This window comes from Myotis myotis, unplaced genomic scaffold (genome assembly GCF_014108235.1).
Source record: "Myotis myotis isolate mMyoMyo1 unplaced genomic scaffold, mMyoMyo1.p scaffold_m19_p_12, whole genome shotgun sequence".
NCBI lineage: Eukaryota > Metazoa > Chordata > Mammalia > Chiroptera > Vespertilionidae > Myotis > Myotis myotis.
The window spans coordinates 72,799,134-72,820,108 of record NW_023416316.1 but is presented as its reverse complement, the minus strand read 5'-3'; the positions used below and the strand labels follow the sequence as shown (position 1 = coordinate 72,820,108).

Below are 20,975 nucleotides of genomic sequence, written 5' to 3'. Positions count from 1 at the left end.
AATAGGTACAAGCTGAACGACTTTGAAGTTGGTCACGGTCCTTTTGATTGATGTGGCCACTGTGTTGCTCTCCGCTTTGTATCGAGACCCAGAAGCCGGATTCCTCACCCGCAGGCCGAGCAGCGCGGCCCCGAAGGACTGTCTGCGACGGGGCAGATGCGGGTGGTAGCCACGTGTGGCTGTTGAGCGCTTGAAATGTGGCGAGTGAAACCCAGAGGCTGGATTTTGACTTTTAGTTCATTTAAATGCAAATAGCTACATGTCCCTATGGCTGCTGTATGCACCAGAGTATGTGTAGATAGTCCTGCCAGGGCCTGGCATCTGGGCGAGCCAGGGCCAGATGCTTAGCCGTTCTCAGAGGAGTTCCGGAGCTGGCCCTCCTGAGCAGGGGGTGTAGGCTGGGAGGGAGGCAGCTCAGAGCCGCTCCGACCACAGCCCTGCGTTTGTGGGCAGCTGTTCTGTGCCCAGCCAGCTGTGCTGGTGAGGCCGAGCCCGAGACGTAGGGTCTGAGGAAGGCCCTCTCTGCCGTGGAGGTTGTCAGAGAACGGGTTTTTCTTTTGTGAGTGGAAGGTCCTTGGCTCCCAGGGCCTCTCCCAGCCCTGTGTGGGGTCGATGGCCTCTGGGTTAAGAAGAGCTGTGTGGGTGTCCCATGGGGAGGGCTGGGAGCAGCAGGGGATGCCCGTCCTGGGGTGAGCGCCCAGCCTGCTTTAACCTGCCTCGCCCTCTGCAGGTGGTCCACCCGGAAGCCAGGCATCACCCACCCTCCAGTTCTCGACTGCCACCCCACCTGGACTCAGGGTCCCTGCCACCCGGACGGCCAGGCCCGCAGCCCCAGCGGGAGCCTCCCAGAGAAGGCTTGCGGCCGCCCCCCTACAGACCGCGCAGAGACGCTTTCGAAATTTCTACTGACGGGCATTCTGGCCCGAGCAATAGGGACCGCGTGGGCCCCCGGGGAGCCCGCGCGCACACCCCTCGGCACCCAGTGTTCACTGCCACGGGCGGCTCCGTGCCCAGCTACTGCCAGCCCATCACCACCGTGACGGCCTCGGCGTCCGTGACTGTCGCTGTGCACCCCCCGCCCGCACCCGGGCGGCACCCCCGAGGGGGGCTGTACCCCGGCTACGAGGACTACCCCCAGCCGGACCCCGGGCTGTTCGAGGACCCCCATGTGCCTTTCAACGTCCGGTGCGAGAGGAGGGGTTCCAAGGTGGAGGTCATAGAGCTGCAGGACGTGGAGTGCGAGGAGCGGCCCCGGGGCAGCGGCTCCAGCTGAGGTGCGTGCGGTGGGGGACACAGGGCCAGGCCCCTGGGGTTTCTGGGGCTTGGAGCCCCTGGCATTGGGAAGTCCCGACCTGAACGTCTCTGACCTGACCCCCAAGGCAGGGCTGCCGGGCCCAGGCTCTCATCACTGGGCCACAGTGTTGTCCCAGATTGGGTCTCACTCCCACTGTGAACCCGTTGAGGGTGGTGGACTAACAAAGATGCTAGCAGCTGCCCCTTTCACCGATGTTTCAGTCCTGATTCACGTGCCCTACAGGTGCATGTGATGAATGCACAGCTCAGCGAATGGGCACGAAGTGAGCACACCCAGCACCTACCCTAAATCAAGGAAAGGGTCCCGACCGGCCCCTGGAAAGCCCGCCGGCCCCAGCCGGCCCCCCACCGTGATCTCTCATACAGAGACTCTCTTAGCTGTTAGTGTGCTTCGTAAATACGGACTCATAGACTGTTACTTCGTGTGACTTCCTTTTCTTTTTCCTTTCAAAGGGTGAGTAAATCTGAAGCAAAGAGGCCAAAGATCGGAATGCCCAGCCCCCGCACCCGCGAGGAGAGCGCTGCTCGGAGTCGGGAAGACGCCCTGCACCGGGGTTGCAGTTCGCTGTAACCGGCTGTATTATTTTGTGAAATATTTCTTTAAATATTTAAGAGGTGTACACATCTGTAAATACGAAGGAATGATGTAAAGTCGTGTGGTCTGGCGCTTCCCACTCCGGCCCAGGGTGGGCTGTGGGGCGGCTGCAGCAAGGCCCGCCCTGTTTGTACATTGGTCTCGGTGCCCCAACCAAGCTTAACTTAGTCTTAAATTCCAGCATCTCCTGCTGCTGCTTAAATATTGTATAATTTACCTGTATAATTCTATGCAAATATTGCTTATATAATAGGATTATTTTGTAAAGGTTTCTGTTTAAAATATTTTAAATTTGCATATCACAACCCTGTGGTAGTATGAAATGTTACTGTTAACTTTCGAACACGCTATGCGTGATAATTTTGTTATTGTTTAATGAGCAGATATGAAGAAAGCACGTTAACCCCGGTGGCTTCTAGGTGTAGTTGGGTGCGGCACTCCTATTGGCTGTGTGTGAACGTGTGTGTGATTTCCCCGTGTGCTGTACTGTGACTGTTTGTTTTTGTTTTTCTCTCACTGTCTGTCACCCTTAGCGGGCTCTGCCCTGGTCAGGCTGGGAGAGCATTGCCTAGTGCGTGGGGGCTGGCCCTGCCCAAAACATCGCCTTATGCTGTTGTCAGACTCACTTCAAGTCCAAGGCATCTCTTCAGATCCTTGCTGCCATCCAGGCACCCTGCTCGTGCCTCAGGGGAGAGGAGTTCCTTCACACGGATCTCTGTCGTGGACGTTGGGATCTCAGGGTCTAGAGCTCACGTCTGTTCATCGTCATTATTGTTCAACAGCTAGAGAGCATGCCTCGTGCTGAGCCTCAGCTGGGCATGAGCATGTTGTGCAGCCTTCGTTGTATCTCTCATGACCAATGCACACGTAAAAAACCTTAAGAGTGGATTAAAAATGCATTGGAGGTAATGACCCTGCTACAAGGTAGAAAAACCTGTCCATTCTGTGCCCACAATAAACCTAGAGGTGAGGTTTTGAGTCCCTGCCATTTAAGTTCTCTTTCTCCCTAAATTGCACGGTTGGTTGGGGCTTTCTGGGTCTGTTTGCATCTTTAAAAATAAACAGTGAGCATTCAATAAGGCGATACGGGGTCAAAAGTTTGGTAGGATTTAGAAGGATCCTTCTCAATGTGTTTATGTTAACGTGATGGTGCACACTTCCTAACTAAGTTATTTTCTTCTTCTCACCATGATTAGTGTTCTTTCCATGTGACATTTATTGACAAGCAGGAGATGCTCGGTGCACACACTCCACTGAGGATGGGTGTGGAGGCAGACTTCCCAGCCAGGCATTATTTGTAAAGATTTGCTTCTGTATCCATTCTCTCTTGTGCGGAGGCTTGGTCTTCCTCAGCTCTTAGCCAGAGACCAGCATGTCGGGGAAGCACTTGGCACCCCAACGAAGTTACTATAGGCAGGCACAGCTGGCAGCTCCCTCCCGTTGTGCTCTCCTGTTTTACATGGAAAATCTTCCTCGAAAGGCAGCGGCCCCCTGCAGCACCCAGCAGTGCAGTGACCTCAGACCCTACATGCATAACTGTAAGATGCTAATTGGAAGCCATCTGTGGGCCCCAGGTGTGTGTTAATATGCCAGGGGCCCGCTGGCCCCCCTGCTACTGTTTGGTGCCTCCCTTAGCCATACTGTCTACCTAACACCCAGCTCTGCTCGGAAAATGTCCATGTCCTGTGTTCAGGAGAGAGATGATGCAAATTCTGAGGTCTGCTTCCCTCTGGCTCGCAGCGTGCCCTTGCTCCTTTCCTGAGCCCAACTCGTGTGGTGCCTGACGGCTTGTCCAGCCCCTGCTTTCTGCTCAGCGTGGAACTTTCTCCGATAGTCACATTGGCAAAGGGAGAACTCGGGGCTGGCAGGCAACTAGAATTTCTCTCCCTTTTTAAAATAGTTTTATTTTGTCTGTCTTGTTTGTTCATTTGGATGTTTTAATTTTTTAAAAGAAATCTTTGCTGATATTTATAATTTTGTATCATAAGAATGTTTTCCTACAGTATTTGTCATGCCAGTTTATAACAAAATGCAGGGATTTTTATTTCTATTGGAAACACTATTACAGCTATGTTTTACTTTGGAACAGAATTTTTATTTGTATAGAGTGCTTACTAATGTTAAATAGTTCAGAGTATATAACATTCTCATTAAGGTCTCATAGTCGGTTTTAGTGTAAGGAGTTTAAAGGAAATAAATATTCAAACTGGGTCTCATTGCCTGCCAATTTTGGTGGAAATGGGTTTGTGTCATTTCAATTACAAAGATAAAAGTATGCCATATAATTTATTTATATGAAAATTTATTTTTGTAGTGTACATAGTAGTCATCAAGTCTTTGACAGAAGTATATTTTTAAAGAATTTATATGTGATGAATCCATAATGTCAGAAACTTCGCTGAGACATGCGTGGGGCACACTTTCCATTGTAAAGTACAGCAAGAAAGAAAGCGTTTAACAGTGTTAAGAGAGGGAGATCGGGTGAATATTCATGCAATTGTGAACTGTGTACTAGTTACCATTTGTGACCTAGTGTGGTTCTCATTTTAAACCTTGGAAGGCAAAAATGTACAAACTCTCTAAATGTTAATGTTCAAACACTGATAGAAATTCTAACATGAATAAAAAATAATATAACTTGTTGGTATGTCTTTGTGTATCGAATGTTTTTTAAGTGAAATACTCTGCGAAGGCAGTGAGGGTGTCAGGCCATTGGGAATGTGGTGGTTTCGTCTAACGCAGTGGTTCTCAACCTGAGGGTCGCAACCCCTTTGGGGGTGGAACGACCCTTTCACAGGGGTCGCCTAAGACCATCGGAAAACATATAATTACATATTTTTGTGATTAATCACTATGCTTTAATTATGTTCAATTTGTAACAATGAAATTGGGGGTCACCACAACATGAGGAACTGTATTAAAGGGCCGCAGCATTAGGAAGGTTGAGAACCACTGCTCTAACAAGCATCCATCTGTGCTCTACTTCACGGAGGTATTAGTGATACAAAGAGTTCCATGTGTCTATTTCCTGAGACCAAGGAACGTCTTCAATTACCTTTCAAAGTGGTCCCTTCTGTCATCTCTTTAACATCCTTACTTTTTATGTGATGCCTAATAACTAGAGGGAATACTTATAAAGACAGATTCAATGATGATTAAAATAAACAAAGGTGTCATACAGTGTGTATGGTATGATTGTACCTTATCTGCAGCCCTGGAGGAAAGTCAGGCCAGGGGCACCCCGTTTGAGGGCTGGGAGCATGTGCTGAGAGGTCAGCAGCCTGAGCCCACAGCCTGCCTCCTGCTTTTGTCAAGACTTATCAGAAGACAGATCCTCATTCACGTGCAGATTGTCTGTGGCATGATGACAAGGGTTGAGTAGTTGAGACAAATGATACGGCCTACAAAGCCTAAGATATTTACTAACTGACCCTTAAAGCATTTGCCGATCCATTTTATGACAAGACTGTCATAGCAGGTGATGCTCACGCATTACGGGTCCATGGAGAGGCAGCACTGGCCCGCCGTGGAAGCCGGCTAGAAAAGCAGGATCCGGGCTGCCCCAGACCAACTGAATCCAAATTCCAGGAATGCTTTCATGAGCTGTCTCGGTGTTTCCAGTGCACCAACAGAGGTGATCCCTGAACTCCTTCCAGTTGATCGTGGCCATGATTCTATCATCTGACTCGGGCTACACGGCCAATGCAGGCTAGACCCAGAGCTAATGCAGGCTAGGCCTAGAGCCAGTGCAGGCTAGACCAGGAGCCGGTGCAGGCTAGACCAGGAGCCGGTGCAGGCTAGACCAGGAGCCGGTGCAGGCTAGACCAGGAGCCGGTGCAGGCTAGACCTAGAGCTAATGCAGGCTAGACCTGGAGCTAATACAGGCTAGACCTGGAGCCAGTGCAGCCTGGACCTGGAAACATGGGGGTCCTGACTCCTCTCTCATCTTTCCAGAGAAACACATGCTCATTGGAGTCCAGAGAGACGGATTCCCTTTCTGATGCTCTGCCGCCGCTGTGGGGCAGGACCTCAGTGGAGGGGGTGGGCTGCTGACCTGACAGGCAGGGGAGGGAGGTCCGCACCAGGCCAGACCCTCTTCCGTTGACCCAGTCGGACTTGAAACCTTGGAGCCCCTGTATCCTCCTCTTTGTGTGTCCCCCACCGACTTCTGGAGGTTGAAAATGGTGGTTGTGATGAGTCCGGACCAGAGGGAGCATTAAGAGTCCAATGAGAACCACCTATGTGGCCCCCGCACTGTGTTCTGGTTCAATCACCAACTCTCAGCCTCCTAAGGGCCCCCACCTCTAAGGTGACAGGAGCCTTATGGGAAGGTTTTGACCTGAACGAGACCCTTGAGGCATTCGAGGTTTACAGTAAACTGAACAAGGAGTGAGATGCTTGTCAATGGATACTTTACGTGGAAAAGAAAATTATTAAGCAGGGTTTCTGCCTTATAACCTCACCTTCCTCCCCCTCGGACAGAGCCAGCAATCTGTTTCTAAGCCCTTCAGGAGTGAAGTGCATATTCACTGCTCACCTGGCTCAGGCAAAAGTCGTGGAGGAACCTGCACTCCCTGAAACTGAACATAGGAAATATTGGTTGTACTCACTGGAATTCAAATTCAGAGACACTTTCTTTTCAATGTGCTTTATTCCACCAAAATGGCCAGTCCTTGCCATCTAATCACAGTCTTCATAAATTACATGGACCTGAGGAAGTTAGCTGAGCTCTCCTGTTGGCTCAGGGAGAGTTTTTAATCAGACCTGTGTCCCCAAATCCACCATATTTATTCAGGACTTGGGTAAACACAAGGCCCCATTTTTTTTGGCACCGCGGGCATATTTAACAGCTCCGGGAATGCCGCGTGCTGCTCAGCCTCGGGCAGCAGCCACGTGGATGTAAAAGCAGGTGTTTCATTTTTGGTAACTGGCAACTGACCTCCCAAAAGGAAAAGTGGAGATGACCTATTAATCATCTAGAAAGAATATTTGCCAACTTTTAATTACTTTTCGTGAAGGCTGCACCTAATGAGAACACGCCTCGAACATGAATCTATTTCATTGTTCACATCGTTGTGATGGAGGCACGCTGGACGCCATCTCCTGCACAGGCCCTGCCGGGAAGTCACAGCCTCAGCCCAGGATGCTGAGGGCGCGGTCTGCAGCCTCCTCCATAGGGATTCCCTTTCGTGAGACAGAGGGAACGGGCCTCTCAGCTGAGATGCTGTGAAAGGGACCGACCTCGTAGAGAGCATTTGCCCTTTGAGCAGTGCCACCCAAAAGCGGCAACCACACAGTCAGCTGACCCTTCCGTGCCTTTTTCCCGGAGTGTTCTCCTCATTCCTCTGCTTCCCCTCCACAGCCCTGGAGGCTGAGAGTACAGGAGTGGGAGGTGTAAGCCACCAGCAAGGCAGGAAATAGGCAGGTAACAGGCCACACTAACGCAAGCCCAGGAAACACAGGTCAACTGCACCATTTTGTACACAACGGCAGCAGCTGGACTTCCCCCCTGGGGGGGTGGCAGGGCAGGAGGGGTAAGGACCTGTTTTACTTTTATAAAGAAAATAATCACGTAGATGGGGCAGAAATTGATGAGCAAGTTCTGGCTGGTGGGTTATTATATAATAATGAGGATTGCAGCATTAAGCCCAAGTCAAGATGCCAAAGAAAAATCTTGGTAATTACCAAGTTCAATCAGCAGCAGCGGTAGGTAGACTCCTGTCGAGAGCCCGTTTTGCAGCAAGAGAAGCAAGATGAGGCAGGACCAGAAGAGCAGGATGCTCTCTGCTGAGGACTGAGAGAGAGGACAGCCACCCACCAGAGGGGCCACGGTCAGGCGTCCAGAATGTGAGGCCGACACTGGGGAAGACGAAGTACCACTCGGACCAGGAAAAGCCCTTTACAATGACGAAGATGGAGGAAGGAGAACAAGAGTGGAATGGGGTGCCAAGAGACAGTCAAAGGCCTTTTCCTTCAAAACATCCTCGGGCGGCCGGAGCAGCTGCCAACCCATAATACTTAGTATTGTGGCTGCTGACGTGTCAATCAGCACACCTGGGCCTTCTATCAATGGATGCTTTTCTCTTTTCCTATACAGCTCGCACCTCACGTGGAATTAGGGAAGGTTATCACAAACCATTGGAGTTTGTCGTGAACCCTGGAAGCTGAATGAGACCTTTGCCCTCTTGCATCCAAGAAATCTGGAGATGTGATGTGACATGCCTGCCATTAGCCAACACCTCAGTAGTCAAGTTGGTTTAGAACCCGGATCAGTCCCGTCTGGTGTTTCTATTCTCTTTTATTGCCCGCATTCCCCTCACCCCACTTGTTTCACATGTTAACTTCCAAGGTATGGGTGATGGCTGTCTACACAGCTACTGTAGCTAAAGAGTCCCTGGGCCTCTCAGCCACCACCTATACATACATGACCGTGTGCACACAGACCAAAGGCAGAGAGCTGCAATGGGGGGAAGCAATTAGCAGATCTCTGAATTATGCTTCTGATTACACTCAAATTCCAAAAGCTAATTGGTTAAAATGTTCCTCCTTAATTAGAAGCAATTAATATGTGAAACTAGGTTTGCATTTCACAAGAGAGTTTGCATTTCATGATCGAAATCTCAGAGTTCATTCAGTAATGGTCTCTAATGGCCTGTAATCACGAAGCCCACACAATCAAGGTGGGATTTTCAAAGTGTGAGTAAGGGAGGGTGCCTGGATTTATGAACTGTTCTTCCCCTGCCGAGAGCATGGCCTGCATCCGCCTCGGACTGCGAAACACACATGCACGCACGTGCTTGCCCAAACACACCCAGGGCGCAAGAGGTCCTGACTTTGACCCCTTCTGAACTTACTCCCCTCTTCTCTCATTCTCTCGAGGCTTGTCCTCTCTGAGAGCGCTCTCTCACATCAAGGCCAATCGAGGTCCACCCAGAAAGCAGGTTCCATTTAAAAAGCAGTACCATTTAAAAAGCAAACCTTACTGTTTTTTGTGCAATACGCGTCAGGCCATGCATAGGCCATCTCACCAGACAAACCCAATACACATGATCTCAACAGAGATACAAAATGAGGAGGGCAGAGTGCTAGAATGCAGGAGGCATCAGAAAAGACGAGGAAGGGGCGGGGCAGGGCAGTAAGGAAAAGAATGAAGCAGCAGAGAAATCCAAATGACAAAAGTGAATTAAGAAAGAGAGAGGAAAAGGAAAAGCCTCAGCGAGAAGAAGGCGCCCGCAGAGTTGAGGCCCTGACAGGAACTCCTCACCGCACACCACAGTCATTTCCTGGGAATGGTGGTTTTCTAAGCCGAAGTGGGAGGCAGATTGTAAAGAAAGGGCGCCTTGCTTTCTCGCTGCCTGGCCATCGTGGTGGCTGCTCTCGGTCGGGGGCTGCCTCATACCTGGGGCAGGAAGATGGTGGCCGCAAAGAAGACAAAAAGTCCCAGGAGTTGGTCATTCTAGACTCAACATGTTATGAAAAGTGGGAAGTACGTGCCGGGGTCCGAGCAGGCAGTGAAAATGACCAGGCAAAGCAAAACTGCTCATCCTGGCCAGCCACTGCCCCGCCTCGAGGAAATCTGGAACAGCGTCCTACGCCGTGTTGGCCAAGCCTGGTGCCCATCACTACGGTGCAAGGATATTGAATTGGGCACAGCGTGCGGAAGACTCCCGAGCACGCACACTGGCTGCTGCTGAGGCAGGTGATTCTGTGACACTAGAAGCACGCCAGGACGGACCGGCGGGGAGCAGATCAGGCAAGACTCTCTTCCATAAAACTGGCCGGGCCGGGCCTGGCCCTGTGGTTCAGTTGGTTGAAGCGTTGTCCCATGCACCGAAGGTTGCAAGTTTGATTCCCAATCAAGGGCACATACCTAGGTTGCAGGTTCGATCCCTGGTCAGTGTGTGTGGGAGGCAACCATTCGAAGTTTCTCTCACACATTGATGTTTCTCTCTCTATTTTCTCTTTCTCTAAAAATCAATAAATATATCCTCGAGTGAGGAATAAAAAAAAATGTCCAGAGCTTGATTTAAATACACACACACACACGAACAGTGCCTTTGTTTTATGTTACTTTTTCCCACTGTCATCCTTTCATTTTCCAAAATCTTAGAGTGATGATGTCTTTAGAGCAGGGGTTAGCCAACTATAGCCTACAGGCCAAAACCCAAGCACCACTTGTTTTTGTAAATACAGTTTTATTAGAATACTGCTATGCCTATTCATTTCTGTATTATCCGTGTTTTACATGCTACGACAGCACAGTTGAATCGTTGTGACAGAGACCATAGAGCCTACAACGCCTCAAATATCTACTACCCAGCCTTTTAAAGAAAACGTTTTCCAGGCCTGATTTAGCGTAGAAACCCTTCAGACCAGACAAGGTATCCTCTTAGAGCCACTGCACAGACAAATGGTGCTGTTTCTTGTTATTTCTCAACACACTTATTCCTCCCTCCACCTGGACTGACCATTCTTCCCCGAAACAGACACCTGGCTCACTCTGTCATCGAATTCAGGTCTTTGTTAAAATGTCACTGTCTAGGCAGGGAGGGGGGAGGGGGGAAGTCCTGCTCACCCAGCTTAAAATAGCAAATGCAAGCCCCACATCCTCTCTCCCTTTTCTACCTCATTTTAGTAGGAGCTAACAGCCTCTATATTTTGCAAACTCATTTGTTTATGGTCTATCTTACCTTCCTAGAATGTCAGCGCTTTGAAGACAGGGATTTGGGCTATGGTATTCACTACTGTACCCTGAGGTCTAGAATGGTCCCTGGGACATTTACTATGGCAGTTGTGAAAACAATGAACCCTAAAAAGTAACTATAGTTACCCCTGTTTCACAGATGAGGAAACTAAGACTCTCTGAGGTTAAAAGACCTGCTAGAGATTACAGTGCAAGTAAGAGGAAGAACTAGCCATGGATTCCGGAGCCTCTGGGCTTAAGCACTGCTGATGGGAACCGTTTCCATGGCTACTGTTGGCCTTTACTGTTCATTCATTCCGCAGCTGGTTATTAAGCAGAGCACCCTCTAGAGAGCCAGGCACCATTCTAGATTCTGTGTAGGATAAAAAGAGAAATATGACCATAGTCCCTGACATGAAGAACCTTAAAATCTATTTCTGTCTCTCTACAAATACATATAAACATAAAGACACGTGTGCATTTTTGGTTTGCTCTCCTTTTTTTTATTAAAATATTTTTATTGATTTCAGAGAGGAAGGGGGAGAGAGAGAGAGAGAGAGAGAGAGAGAGAGAGAGAGAGATCAATGATGAGAGAGAATCATTGATCAGCTGCCTCCTGCACATCCCACACTGGGGATTGAGCCTGCAACCCTGGCATGTGCCCTGACCGGGAATCGAACCATGACCTCCTGGTTCATAGGTCAATGCTCAACCACTGAGCCATGCTGGTTGGGTGGTTTGATCTACTTTTTATTGTGGAAAAGTCACAAACAGAGCATAGAATAATGAACCCCAATAATATTCCTCCAATTCTATTTTTTGTCAGTTCTCCTTCAATTTTTTATTGTTTGATGGAGTATTCAAACACAAATTTCAGGCACCATGCCATTTCACCTGCAGATACTTCAACATATGTTTCTAACTGACAAAAGCTTTCTAAAAAAAAACACACATAACCACCCTGCTATTATTACACCAAACAGAATTAACAATAATTCCTTCATATCACATAATACCTAGTTCATATTCAAATCTCCCTGATTGTTAAATGATGACTTTGTGTGTTTTATTTTCCCCTATTTTTGATGCAAATGTTTCTATAAGAAACCTGTTTTGTTTTATTTTGCAACAAAGAGAACAACAATCATTTTTAATATTTTAAAAATAAATATGTTAGATAAATTAAGATACACATGAACTATTATAATATGGAATACAATATATCATTTCTAAAAAGGAATAAATTAAGCAAAACAGGGCTCAAATGAATGGGCAGGTCAGGAAAGATGTGCTGGAGGAGATGGCATTTGACTTTGGCCTTGAAGGATAGGGTTTCAGCAGACAGAAATTGTGGGATGGGCATTATCAGTAGAAGAAAGAGCCCGAGCTAAGCCCCAGAGGAGAAGATAGTGAGATGTGTCTGAAAAGTGAGGGGGCCATCTGATTGGAGTACACGCCACCCATGAGCTGTGCTTCTCTGAGTAGAGGTCCGAGGGCTAGTAGCTCCAACATCACCTGGGAAACTGCTAGAAATGTAAACTCACAGGCCCCACCCCATCCCACTGAGTCAGGATTCTGTGTCTTAAGCTCTCCAGGTGACCCTTCAGTTCCCCAAAGTTTAAGAAGTGCTGCATGGACACAGTAGGACACGTGAGAAGGTGACCTTGAAACCTAGTCTAAAGACCGAAACAGGTATGCCTCTGGAAGACTGCTGAACAGACACCTGACCTTGGCTGTGTTTTAGACCTCTGGAGGGGGGGAGGGGGGGAGGGGGGGAGGGGGGGAGAGAAAGGATGGATGGAAAGAGAACCTGAATTTAGGAAAAGCGAGGAGGTTTTCACAGTGGCTGTGAAATGAAATTATAGAAGCATCTTACTGTTTGTTTCCCAACATCCATTCACTCTTTGGGTCCCCATTAACCCAATTTTCTTCTGAAGAAATCACCTTTTTCCCCACTCTCAGTCTGTTTGCTTCAGGGATAGTTGCCTTCATCCCAGGGTCCAGGGTTGATCATGTGGCTCAGACCACCCCAAAAGAGAATCACATCTGGCACGGTGATCGGTTTGAGGATGGGAGCATGAGCCAATCAGGATCTGTCAGATGTGAGGCTGTCTGAGACTTCTAAGAGCAGATGCAATATGTGCTTTCCCTAAGGAATGCGCAGCCTTTCTGTGAGGGGAGGAGGAGAGAGCTGTTGTGAGAAAGGAGCCAATAGAGCAGAAGGCAGAGCCAATGAAGGAAGAAGTCCAAACTGGTTACAATATTTGAACCCTGGATCAAGCTAGACCTAAAGCTAAATCTACTCCTGAAATACTTAATTCTGAACGGTCTTTGCAATCAAGTGTTTGTGAGTTTTTTGTCCTGAATGACTTAACCTTGGCATTGGACTTGACGAGGGAAACACAGGTCCACGGGACAGTGACAGGCTTTGACTGCCATTGAGGGAGGAGAATGGGGAAGCCAAAGGGAGCTGAGCGCTGCAGGCGGGGTTCTATAAGCAGCAGACTCCGAGAAGGTTCGTGTGCAGGAAGTTTGCTGGGGAGCACTCCCAAGGCCAACACCGATGGGAGAGTGAAAGCACAGCACTGGGTGGAAGGGCACGAGGAGCTGCCCGCAGCTGGTCCTATGGGCGCTGAGATGGCCCTTCAGGGTCGGCTCGAATTAGGGCGAAGAGGCCAGAGCTGTCGTCCCCTTATCTGGACTAGCCGTTGCGTTCAGGCTGCCGCCAGGTCGGGGCGTGATCTGGGCCAGGTGTCCTTCTTCCATCAAACGTAACTCCCACAGAGGGACTGGGCCCAGCTGTCAGCCATCAACACGCCCACAGCTGGGGGAAGAGAGCTGAGCCCGGGCGCAGGTGGCGCCGCAGGGCGTCCACGGCAGCTGGGTGCTGTGCCCTGGGAGTGGCTGGGAGGACGCAGGTGCCTGCAGCTGAAACGAGGCAGTGAGGAGTGATGGAGTCAGGAGGAGGGACTCATTTTGGACTGGTGGTATCTAAGCACTTGAGAAGATGTCCCCAGACGTCCGGAAAGACACCAGTCGGAAACAATAGAGATAGAAGCTGTGGCTGTGGAGCACCGGCCAGGAGAGAGTGTAGTGAGATGGAAACGAGGGAGGGGGGAGCTTGAGCAGCTCCCGGGAGAGAGAAAGGAGCAAAGAGAAGGAAAGGAATCCATGACGGGAGAAACGAGGAGCAGTTAAATGAGGAGCAAAATCAGACAGTGTTGCAAACTTCAAGATAATAGTCGTCATAGCAAACGTGCAGAGACTAGTTACTCTGCACCAGGCTGCGGGCATTCACGTCTCCTACGTTCCCAACTTATATCAACTCATTTCCGGAGAGGGACTTAGAGAAGGGGATGGCCAGTGAGCGGGGTCTGAATTCACCAGCCGTGCGCAGAGAGAGCAGAGGGTAGCCCGGAATCCGGGCGCACCTGGAGCATGCGTACTTGCTGAATTTTAAAAACTCATCAATAAGAAGAGTGTGTGTTTGCTGTATACCAGCGATTTCATCCTTGCTCTCTGGGTTCTTTTTCTTCTAACAGCTTTCTTGGGATATAATTCACATACCACGCAATTCACTCATTCACATTACACAATTCAATGCTTTTTAGTATGTTCACTGTTATGCAACCATCACCACAGTCAAGTTTAGGACATTTTTGTCACTCTTTGGCTGTTACCCACCTATCCTCCCCGCCCCCTCCAGGCCTAAGAAACCAGTAACCCACTTTCTGCTCTGTCTTGGGCATTTCATATGAATGGGATTGTATAGTACGTGGTCTTTTGTTGTTGGCTTTCTTCCCTTAGCATAATGTTTTCAAGGTTTATCCATGTTGGACAAGGTATCAGTACTTCATTTCTTTTTATGGGCAAATAAAAGTTCACTGAGACCTGGCCGGTGGCGCTCAGTGGTTAGAGTGTCGCGCGATACACCTAAGAGTCATGGGTTCAATTCCCATACCTGGCCCTGGTCAGGGCATGTTCAGGAGGCAATCAATCAATGTTTTTCTCTCTCCCACCCTCTCTTCTCTCTCTCTTTCTCTCTCTCCCCCACCCTCACCCGCTCTAAAAATCAATGGGAAAAACATCCTAGGGTGAGGATTAACAGAAACAAAATTCACTGAGTGGCTATATCACATTTTGTTTATCATTGGTCAATTGGTGAGCGTTTGGGCTGTTTTGGCCTTTTGGTGATTATGAATGGTGCTGCAATAAACATGCATGTACTGGTTTTCTCATTCCTTTTGTGTATATATCTAGGAGTAGACTTGCTGGGCATCTGGTAACTCTATGTTTAATTGTTTGAGGAGAGAGATATACAGGCAGAGTGGGAGTATTTCCCATGTGAAAATACATGGTATTAATAAAACCAAACAGCCATTCTAATGTCTGACCTAACCTGTGAGATTTCAGTTCTTTAGAACCAAAGAGATCCACATTTGGCTCTCAGAGTAGCCATGGATTTAACCATATCTTAGCTGGCCCTATCACCACCTGTTCTCAGGGGTGGGAGGAGGAAAGAAGGAATAGGATGATGAGCCCTCTGCTCCCAATAACATGTGTATCTGCTTGCAGAGAGTATTATGCAGCTTATGATAAAGTCTGAGTTGAATTCAGTTTAACCAGTACATGACCCAATCCTTTTGGGCACCATAGCAGCAGCGAGGGAGGGAACACATGATGTATAACGCGGTGTACCAGATGAGTCAGGGGTACTAAAGGGCAGATAGCGATTAGGCTTCAGGAAGAGGTCAGCAAAGTTTAGAAGCTGAGGGCAGGAGACATCATTGTGAGCTGCGGGTATTTCTGTGGAGGGAGGGACTGGCTTTTGAGATTACCTGTCTACAGCCACCCTGTGAATAAACGTTCAGGATGAGGTGGGAGCAGAGACAGTGACCAAAGTGGAGTTGACATTTCTGCCAGGTTCTGTGCTTTACAGTCACTCTCTTTCATAACTCTTCCCGCAAGCCTCTGTGAGATGTTAAGTCCCATTTTGCAATTGAACATATTGGGTAGAAGGGGACAATGGGAGGAAGGGACATCTGTAATCATCTCAACAATGAAAGTTTTTTAAATTTGGTTTTAGTTCTGAAGAGCAATTCCAATTCCACAGAAACAGACCATCTGCCTTTTTTAAAATCAAGAAGCCAGTTTTGCTCAGTGGATAGAGTGTTGGCTTGGGGACTAAAGGGTCCTGGGTTTGATTCAGGTCAAGGGCACATGCTGGAGTTGCAGACTTGATCCCCAGTAGGGGCTGTGCAGGAGGCAGCTGATCAATGATTCTCTCTCATCATTGATGTTCTATCTCTCTCTCCCTCTCCCTTCCTCTCTGAAATCAATATAGATATATATTTTTTAAAGATATAAAAAATAAATAAAATAAAATGAAGAAGCTACTAGTGAACCTGGAATGTTCTTGACAGCTTCTGAGCCAAGCACCACAACCCTGCTTCCCAGGAGGTAAACGAGAGCAACACTTCTATGGCCCTGGACTCACTTCTGCTTTCTGCTTTGTCCGACAGCACCAAATCGATGAGACTACACCACATAGCCCCTAGCTGCAAAGGAGTCTGGGAAAAGTTTTTAGTTCTCACCTCTGAGATGGAAGACAGTTGGAATGGGTGTTAGTCACCAGGCCACAATAGTAATATACTAGTACCAGGTCCTTCAGCCACTGGGGAGCAAAGCTGAGATTCAAAATGAGGTCATGCTTTTAACCCCCACAGAACACTTCCTCCCATGATCGGAATGGTCTTTCTTACCTTTCAGATTTGGGACTCTTTCCTGTGTGGAACTCGTATAAAAATATTTCTGGCCTGTATCTAAATGTGCATTTACCCACAGCTTCCATTGTTGTCACCAGTTGCAGACTTTCCTGACACAGCCTATAAAGTAGGGAATAAAAACGCTTGGCTGTGTTTCTAGTCATCCGCACGGCCTTGGGCACGGGGAAGGCTGCCAGCGGAGCGCCCTCTTCTTCCTCAGCCGGTCACTTCGAAATGTTTCTGCTGATGGAAGCGGGTGAAGCAGGCACTGGGCAATTTAACCCCATGGGTTTAGTGACACTCGAAATTATAAGAAGCGTTTGCGGAGAGGGGAGAGGACCAAATTTCTGGCAGTAATTATAGAAAATATCTACAATGAGAATCAAGCCTTTTTTGGATCTTCTCTTTGTGTCCTTGTCACATCGGTCCCACACCCGAAAATTCCTAAGTAGTTCCCAGTGAACACATCTGGCCCGCCTCTGGGCAGGCACGCCTGGGCAGCAGCAAGGAGCGCTCACAGGGCTGTGACCACCACTGAGGGCCATTCCTGAAGATTCACACCTGTGTCAGCTTGATTCCTTCAGAACCATCGGGAACTCAGAAATAGACATCTGAAGTCTCTGAAGGGAACCAAAGCAGCACTCCTAGCAAACACCCCCAGTCTCAAATTTCTGGGCAAGTGATCCAGAACTCTGACATTTGTAGATCTAAATCAATGGATTTTTCTGACACAACTGTACAGCTTCTTTCTAGGGAAGAATCCCCTTAGTAAGCTTTTGTTTAAGAGAAATCACCTTTTCCATGTGATTTGTTCAATACATATGTATGCTCACATGTCTGTATTGGCTGGGTACATATGAGAGGCCTGATAAGTGACAGCAAAACCTACCTGTGGCGATTTGATTTCCCGGAAGATGAGAACAGTCCTTGCGGGTCTGCAGAGACCAGGTGGTTAACTGACTTTGGAAAATGCTCATGATCTATTGAAAAGCAGATTACAAAAGAAGCAGTCCATTGTAACCCTGTTTCTGAAAAAAAGCATCTTTATATAAGAGCAGAGGCTAAGTCAGATAGGATGCACATTTTCATCATATTATCCAGACAAGCAGTGTTAAAAATCATTTATTGATATTAATGGAACATCATTTAATAACCATTACATATTATTTAATATGTCATGTTATTTATTATCATACTAGAGGCCCAGTGCACGAAATTTGTGCACAGGGGTGTGAGTGTGTGTGTGTGTGTGTGTGTGTGTGTGTCCCTCAGCCCAGCCTGCACCCTCTCCAATCTAGGACCCCTCAAAGGATGTCCGACTGCCCATTTAGGCCTGATCCCAGTGGGATCCAGGACTGTGGGCTCCCAACCGCTCATCTGCCTACCTGCTTGATTGCCCCTAACTGCCCTCCCCTGCTGGCCTGGTCACCCCCAACTGCCTCCCCTGCAGGTCTGGTCCCTCCCAACTGCCCTCCCCTGCTGGCCCAGTCACCCCTAATTGCCCTACCCTGCCAACCTGATTGCCCCCAACTGCCCTCCCCTGCCGACCATCTTGTGGTGGCCATCTTGTGTCCACAAGGGGGCAGCCATCTTGTGTGTTGGAGTGATGGTCAATTTGCATATTACCTCTTTATTATATAGGACTAGAGGCCTGGTGCATGGATTCGTGCACCGGTGGGGTCTCTCAGCCTGGCCTGCATCCTCTTGCAATCCAGGACCCCTTGGGGGATGTTGGACTGTTGGTTTCAGCCTGATTCCTGCAGGGCAGGCCGAGGGACCCCACCGGTGCATGAATCCATGCACTGGACCTCTAGAACACATTTGAGATCTTTGGTTAATCTCTTCCCACCCTCTAGGATTCATCAGGGGAGGGCAGTTGGGGGCGACCAGGCCTGCAGGGGAGGGCCATGTTTCCATGCCTGGGCATTGAGCGTCTGCCCCCTGGTGGTCAGTGAGAATCATAGCAACCGGTCGAACAGTTGAATGGTCACTTAGGCTTTTATATATAGGTGATGTTATTTCATTATATTTTGTTGTGTCAGTGATGGATATTTAGCGTGTATGTGTATTTTCTAATTGCTCTGCCAAAAATTATCTTTAGTTACGAGGTACTTTTTAAAAAAGAGATTTTATTATCGTCCTTCCTCACTTTGCTTTCCCTCCTCTTTTCCTCTCCCTCGCTCTTCTTTCCTCTTTCCTTTTCAATCCAGCATTGTAAAACCCAACGTTCTTTAGGGATTTCTTACAGGCAGCGGCAAATCGTCCCAGAAGCGAGGAGCCCTGAAGGGTGCGGGGCTGGTGGCTCAGGAGGACTCAGACGTGCTCTGGGAGGACACAGACGTGCTCTGGGAGAAATGAAGGCGGCCTGGGCCCAGGAGATGCGGCTGCCGGGCTGGTTTGCCATCAGACAAAGGGACCGCTGCACATGGGAGGCGAGCAGATGCCAGCAGACAGCTTTTGTGAGTCCCTTCATGTTAATTAACTTTTGTGAGAACCTTCATGTTAATTAACTTTGCTCGAGCTTTCCCTGGACTTGAAAGCTTTGGAGTGGTTTGTTTTTGTAAAATGCTTTGACTCCAGAGAGAGCGGCTTCAAGAGGAAGAAAAGGAGAAACAAAAAGAAAGAAAGGGAAAATTTTTAAGTGGGGCTTTGCTTACCAGGAAATTTCTTCCCTTGGCTCCGTCCCTCCCCTCCCCCCACAAGGACTGACTCAACCATCAGAGAGAATTTTAATGGCCTTTTTCTTACCCTAAAAAATAAACCAGAACCAGACTTCCATGGCTTTGCCTCACCCAGAGAAGACAGGTGTGTGTGTGTGTGTGTGTGTGTGTGTGTGTGTGTGTGTGTGTGTGTGTTTTAGCGGAATTAAATTCAAAGAATGACGAGCCTTGGCTTAATTTATTACAAGGTAGAGAAAAGGGAACACGTAGGGCCGGCTCTGTAGGTGAACAAACTTGCCGTCTATGGAGCACCAAGGACCAGGTGAGGCAGGTTCCTGGGGTTTCCAAGACTTTATGTGGCTGGACCGGATGTTAGAGTCTAACAGAGGCCAAGTAAAAAGAGAAAGTGTTAGAAAGTGGAAAATCTAGTCAGCCTTCTAGTTATTTATAAAGTCGACACAGCATCAAACTACTGATTTACCTTTCTTCCTCCCATTTTATCAAGAAAAAATTTCAAACATACAGAAAAAGTTGATCATACAACTAACGCTCATATACCCACAACCTACATTCAGTAATTAACACTTTGCTATACATGTTTGCTTTTATCACATACATACCATCTACCCATCCTTCTTACCTGTTCATCAAATCATCTTATTTTTTAAGCTTTTTTGAAGTTGCCAACATTAGTATACTTCAGCCTTACATACTTCAGTATACATCTATTAACTAGTGTTCAATATTTGTATATGGTTTGTGGAATTTTTTAGGTAAAATTTATACGGTGAAATGCACATATTGAAAGTGGGCCTTTTAATGAGTTTTAACAAATGCATACAATTTTCCTTTTAAAAAGTAATTTCAAATAATGAAAAGTTCAAGAATAATACAAAGATCTCTCATTTGCCCTTAAGCCAGATTCACCACTTTTTTATACAGTTAGGAGTAACTTACATATATTATATTACCTTTACTTCTTAATAATTCTGTATTTCCTAAGAACAAGGCTATTCTCTTATTCTTAAGAAAAAGGCTATTCTCTTATTCAGGAAACTTGACTTTGATACTTTTTTTAATCTAAATTTCAGCCGTTTTTCAATTTTGACAATTATCCCAGTAATTTTCTTTATAAGCATTTCCCCCTCTAATACAGGTTCCAGTAATTTGTGAATTATGGATTTAACTTTATTAAGCATCCTATCTTGTTTGATGCTTTTTGGCTTAAATTCCACTTTCCTATATCACAATAACAATGCCTGAATTCTTACTGCTTCAATTAGCCTGGTCCATCTCTTTATCTTTACTCTTTTTGAATGACTGTGTCATATGTGTATCTTTTGAATACAGCTTAGAGTTGGATTTTGCTGGATAAGCCAATTTGAAGGTCTTTTCAAAAATAGGGGAGTTAATCTATTCCTATTTGACAATATGACATATGTTTGGTCTCAACACTGTCATGGTATTTTATATCATAATTACAGTGTATGTTATATTGTACTTGCTATGCTTTTTTCTCCATTTAGTGTGTCTGCTGTATTAAGTTTAAAGTTTCTTTTTCCTATTGAGGAGTTTTTATTTTAGTTATTGTCTTAATATTTATATATGGGTGGGCAACAGTAGGTTATCGCTGTGACTATGAGAAACAGGATTTATTCTTGTACTATTATTTGTAATTTATCGTATTATTTTCTATACAAGCAGCTGTAAACTTCCTTTTGCCCCGCCCTGTATGCTCTAGTTTTCCAGCAGCTTTTTTTCTCACGTAACTTCTTGTTATCTGACCCATCTGTGGTAGATTCTGACTCCTACTCACTACAACAGGTAGTGATCTTATTTTGGTTTCCCTATCTTTGTGCTGTCTCCTCCCATCTTTTCGTTGTGTTCTTTCTATTTGGCCGAAACATATACTATTTACATGCTTTCTCTACATGTCCCCTCCCTCATTTTAGTCTTAG

The 20,975-nt window shown here is 47.3% G+C and overlaps 1 protein-coding gene across 7 annotated transcripts in view; it reads left to right on the top strand.

Moving 5' to 3' along the window:
* Positions 1-4,556, top strand: part of PTCH1 (patched 1) — a 67,488-nt gene extending 62,932 nt beyond the window's left edge. For all 7 annotated transcript variants that reach the window (XM_036331410.1, XM_036331409.1, XM_036331408.1 and 4 more), the window contains 2 exons: positions 731-1,274; positions 1,768-4,556. In XM_036331410.1, coding sequence (XP_036187303.1) covers positions 731-1,273 — 543 coding nt within the window. In that variant the 3' untranslated portion in view covers position 1,274; positions 1,768-4,556. The remainder of the gene's footprint in view (positions 1-730; positions 1,275-1,767) is intronic.
* The last annotated feature ends 16,419 nt before the right edge of the window (positions 4,557-20,975 follow it).